The sequence below is a fragment of the Dryobates pubescens genome, chromosome 10 (genome assembly GCF_014839835.1).
Source record: "Dryobates pubescens isolate bDryPub1 chromosome 10, bDryPub1.pri, whole genome shotgun sequence".
In the NCBI taxonomy this organism is placed as follows: domain Eukaryota; kingdom Metazoa; phylum Chordata; class Aves; order Piciformes; family Picidae; genus Dryobates; species Dryobates pubescens.
The window spans coordinates 22,808,321-22,813,023 of NC_071621.1; the positions used below are offsets into that span (position 1 = coordinate 22,808,321).

The window sequence follows — 4,703 nt, forward strand, 5'->3', positions numbered from 1 at the left end:
GGAAAGGTGCACAGCTCCTGACCTCGAAGCAATGCAAGCACACACGCGTGGGGAAGGACGCAGTGCCTTCCGAAGGGGGATTTGTCCTCTTACCTCTCTTTCATCGCCCGTGACCGAGTGGGAGCGTGTGGGAAGCGCGTTGGAAAAAAGCAACAGGCCGTCGCGGTAGGGTTTGTTGCTTAAAACAACCACGACAAAATGGCTTTGTGGATTTTTAATAAAAATTCCCTCTGCCGCCGCCCCTTCTCTCCCCCAGCCTCAAGCACGGAGAAGAGCTGGTTAAAGTGCTGCCTACAGATCGGCCGCGATACACGGCTCCCATATTCCCACCCTCGCCTTTAGATCTCCCTCTCTGTCTTTTGCAAGTCTCTTGATTTCATCCTTTGAACCTCTGATTGGAGGTTAAAGTGCACCAGGTTGCAATGGAAGGAGGAAGCTCTTAAACAATAAAGGCTTGAATATTTAGCTGTGATCAGGTCGCTGCCCTCTCCTTATCTTTTTAAATGCAAATCGTCTTTTAGGGGTAGTAGCTATATACCCAGCGCCTCTCCACGTCACCTGCCTTTGGTGTGTCTGGGCCATTACTAATAGAGCCTTGTAAACAATCGTTAATCATGTAAGTGCTGCCGGCCATTGGATTCGGACCGGGAGCCGGGAGCGCGGAGCGCGGAGCGCAGCGCGGGGCCGCGGCCCCTCCGCCTGCCCCCTCCCCGCCCCGGGCAGCCCTTCCTCAAGCGGCAGGCGCGCCGTTGCCAGAACCCCGAGCAGCAACAGCATGCGGAGAGCCGTCGCCGGGCCCCCGCCAGCATGTACGTGAGCTACCTCCTGGAGAAGGACGGGCCCATGTACCCCGGACCGGTGCGACACTCGGGGGGACTCAACCTGGCGGCGCAGAACTTCGTGGGCGCCCCGCAGTACGCGGACTACGGCAGCTACCATGTCAACCTCGACAGCGCCCAGTCCCCCGGCCCGGCCTGGCCTGCGCCCTACGCCGCCCCACTCCGCGATGACTGGGGCGCCTACGGGCAAGGGCCGCCGGCGGCCGCCGGCGCCGTCCATGGCCTCAACGGCGGGTCCTCCGCCGCCGCCATGGCCTACAGCCCCGCCGACTACCACCACCACCACCACCCGCACGCCCATCACCATGCAGGCCCCGCGCCCCACTGCTCTGCGGGGGTCATGCAGCCCCTCAACGCCGCCAACGCCGCCGCCCCTGAGCCGCTGTCCCCCAGTGGGCAGCGCCGGGGCCTCTGCGAGTGGATGAGGAAGCCGGCGCAGACCCCGCTTAGCAGCCAGGGTAAGCGCGGACCGGGGGGAGGCGAGAGGGCGGGGGGCTGTCCCACCTACCGCTCCCCTGGCACGCCGCCGGCTTTTTGTGCGCCGGGCAGCCCGGCGGCGGGGAGAAAAGTAGCCAGAAACAAACCCGCCCACGGGACAGTCCTTGGAAGTGAGGAGGCTGCGGGGCTCTTCAGACAGCCTGCCCGTACTACCGAGTCGGGCCCCGGAGCGGCGCCGGACAGGCAGCGGCAGGAGGGGTTCTCCGCCGGCGAGTAGCAGCTGCCGGCCCCTAAGGGCCGGTGCCTCGGGGTGCGTTCTGGGGTGCGTTCTGGCAGGAGCAGAGCGGAATGGCCTGGAATGCCGAGGAAACACTCGTTCTTCCTCCCGTTGCTCCGCTCGTCCACTTATAGCCACTTAGAAGATTTTTATAACCAATTATAGTCATATAAATCATCTGCTGGTGTCGCTCCGCATTTGTTTCTGAGTCACTGGGCGCCTGCCCTTCATTAAGGTCTCCGTACGGCCAGGCGTCCCGAAAGGCAGAGGCTGCCCGCCGACCCCTGCGGGTCGTGCCCTAGGCCAAGCCAGCCCACGACGGTGGGGACGGGAGGTGAGAGGGCGTACCCCGCGCCCCCAGTGCAGGAAGCCGGCCGCGGCTTGCAGGACGGGACGGGCTCCCTTGTGATGTTAATACCCCACAGACCCTCTCTTTTATTGCCCCGCCCTGCATCTGCTAGGGGAGATCATTGTCCCCAACTTTGATATAGGCCTTCCACGGCCGTTGCCTCCTCTTTTTCCTTTATCCTTTTTTCCCTTTGGTTTTACTTGGGGGGTTTATCCTTTTTTTTTTTTTTTTTTTTTTTTTTCCCCTTCCCTATCTATTGGCAGGTAAGGGAAAAAAAAAGGTGGCTACTTTGGCTGTAAATAAGGACTTCTTCTGGCATTCTTCTCTCATCTCCTGCCTTGCCCGATGGACGACATATCGGGCTGGGGCTCCTCTGGAGGTGCTGAGTGGGGGTCCCGGCCACGCCCGCTACCGCCGCGCCGCAGGAGAGTCCCGATGCCGGCCGCTGGCACCGGCTATTCCTCGAGTGGCAATGGCGGTGGAGCTCTCCCAGGCCCGTCGCGCTTCCTACAGCAGCCCATGGTGTTCCCACAGTTTGGGCTTGTGCGGTCGTGGCCGATCTCTTGTCTCCATTCAAATTCTGTCTTTGGAGCCAGTGTTTATGTTAATGCGCAGGGCTGGGGGGATGAAAGAGCCTGCCGCCATTTGTTCAGTAGTGGTAATTCAAACAGAATGTGGCTGTCATTAAGGCTTTGAGAAGGGTTTTTCTTTGATAAGATCTCCTTGTCCTGCATTGTTTGGGATTGTGTTCCCTATTCACTGGCTCTGGGGAGTTTTCTCTGATCAGGCTTGTATCTTTACAGGGTGCTTTTGTTGTGGTTTGCAGAGAGTTTACCTGAACAAAGTCAGCCTGCTAGCCATTAAGCACCTTGAGGGCAGAAACTCCCCGCCTCGGCTCCCCGGGGAACGGCAGGGCCGGGGACACAACCAGTTAAACAAGAAACCCTCAGGAGAAAGGAGGTCAGCCGCTGCGACGATGCACACTCGCCGGCCGCTTGCTGGCATTTCCCTTTGGATTTCCTTTGATTTCGTTGCGTTTAGGTTTTCGGATTTTTGAGTCGTTCTTTTTTTTTAGCACTAAAGTTGCGTGTCACGCTTCCAGGGTCATGGAGAAGGTGATTTAGCCGCTGCCCCGACGCTGGCAGCAGGGGGAGAAGCTGGGGGAGCTAGACCGAAGCCCGGTTGGGCCCCGAAGGTCCTCGACGTCCTCTCCCTGTTGTCCGTGCTTAGGACGGTATTTCTTGCTTAGAAACAAAGCCACCATGCCCTGAAGGGGCTTTCCTTTCCTCCCCCTTTCCCTTCTCTTTGTAAAAAAATTGTTCTCGATAGGGAAGGCAAAACAAAACTGAAAGCCAGCAGCAAGTGCACAATGAAAGTGTCCCAAGGGCAACGCACAGGCATGCTTACAGGGCTGGGGCTGGCAGCCAGGGCCAAAAGCTGACTCCTGCCTTGCCCTTATAGAAAGGGTTTCTGCACCATGTCCCCAGGAAACTGTGGAACTCTTCCTCTCCCCCCTGTCTTCTGAGCTCAGTAAAGCCCCAGGCAGGGGGAGTCGAGCAGCGACTGGGGGAGGCCTAATCTTGCTCACCCTGAACCCACAGAGATCCACACTCTACTCAGGCCCCTTGACTTTGACTTTCCCAACCCTGGCCTTGTTCTCCACAGTTAAAACCAGGACAAAAGACAAGTACCGCGTCGTGTACACTGACCACCAGCGTTTGGAGCTGGAGAAGGAGTTTCACTACAGCCGCTACATCACCATCAGGAGGAAAGCTGAGCTGGCCTCCAACCTGGGGCTGTCGGAGAGGCAGGTCTGTCCCTCGGGTGATGCTCCCCATGCTTGCTAAGTGTGGCCAGGGTGTTCGAGGCCAGGATGTGCAGGGACTGAGATGTATGGGGGCTGGTATGCACAGAGGCTGGGATACAAGGGAACTAGGATGTGTGAAGGCTGGGATATGGGACAGGAATGCTCTCTCTCAGAGGAACAAGTTCCTGGGGACTCACTCCACTCATTGCCCTCTTTCCCCTGTTCCTGACAGGTGAAAATCTGGTTCCAGAACAGACGGGCAAAGGAGAGGAAGATCAACAAGAAGAAACTGCAACAGGCGCAGCCCAGCGGCACTGAGCCTCTCAGCCCCGGTGCCCCGCTGCAGGGTCCCGCAGCAGGAGGAGCTACTGCTGGGCTGGGCCCCGCCGCCCCGCAGTGACAGCGGCTTGGGGACATCGGCGCAGGGACTGCTGGAGGTCACGGCCGCGGTGGGGCCGGGCCGGGCCGGGCCGGGCCAGGCCCACGGGAAAGCGGTGGGAGCAGCCCCCCACCTGCCTATGCACTCAGCACCCACAGGGCCGGCCATGTGTACAGATGTACAGTATATGTGTCTTGTCGTCCGGGGGAAGCGTGGTCATCGCTTCATTAATGTTATTATTATTATGTTTGGGTGGTTTTTTTACCCTGGAGTTTATTAGATAAAAGGGGGGCACTGCCTGCCAGTCAGCCCCTGGTGAATCTCAGGGATAGGTCCGAAAGACCTTACAAATGTTGGGCTACCAATGAATTTTAACAGGAAAGAAAATTAAAGCTCTTTTTTAATTATTTTATTTTTTCTTTTTTTTTCTTTTCTAACTATCAATATGCAAAATGTTCATCCTGCCCTAAGGGCCAGAGCAAACTAGATAAGGCACTGTTTGAATGTTCAGAAGTGAATTGCTTGATGTTAGACACTTGTAAAAGAGCCCATAAATCCAATGCTGATAGACATCCAGCCAGATTTATCAGCTGCAATGCAAAGAAATGGAAAGA

General features: G+C 57.5%; 1 protein-coding gene across 1 annotated transcript; it reads left to right on the plus strand.

Moving 5' to 3' along the window:
- Positions 1–807: 807 nt before the first annotated feature.
- Positions 808–4,110, plus strand: CDX2 (caudal type homeobox 2). Its single transcript, XM_054164769.1, has 3 exons — positions 808–1,297; positions 3,569–3,714; positions 3,943–4,110. Exons 1-3 carry the CDS (start codon positions 808–810, stop codon positions 4,108–4,110), a joined length of 804 nt encoding a protein of 267 aa, XP_054020744.1.
- The last annotated feature ends 593 nt before the right edge of the window (positions 4,111–4,703 follow it).

Coding starts and splice junctions, on each gene's coding strand:
- CDX2 (XM_054164769.1), top strand. CDS start 808: ATGTACGTGAGCTACCTCCTGGAGAAGGACGGGCCCATGTACCCCGGA. Junction 1,298..3,568: donor GACCCCGCTTAGCAGCCAGG/GTAAGCGCGGAC, acceptor TGTTCTCCACAG/TTAAAACCAGGACAAAAGAC. Junction 3,715..3,942: donor TGGGGCTGTCGGAGAGGCAG/GTCTGTCCCTCG, acceptor TGTTCCTGACAG/GTGAAAATCTGGTTCCAGAA.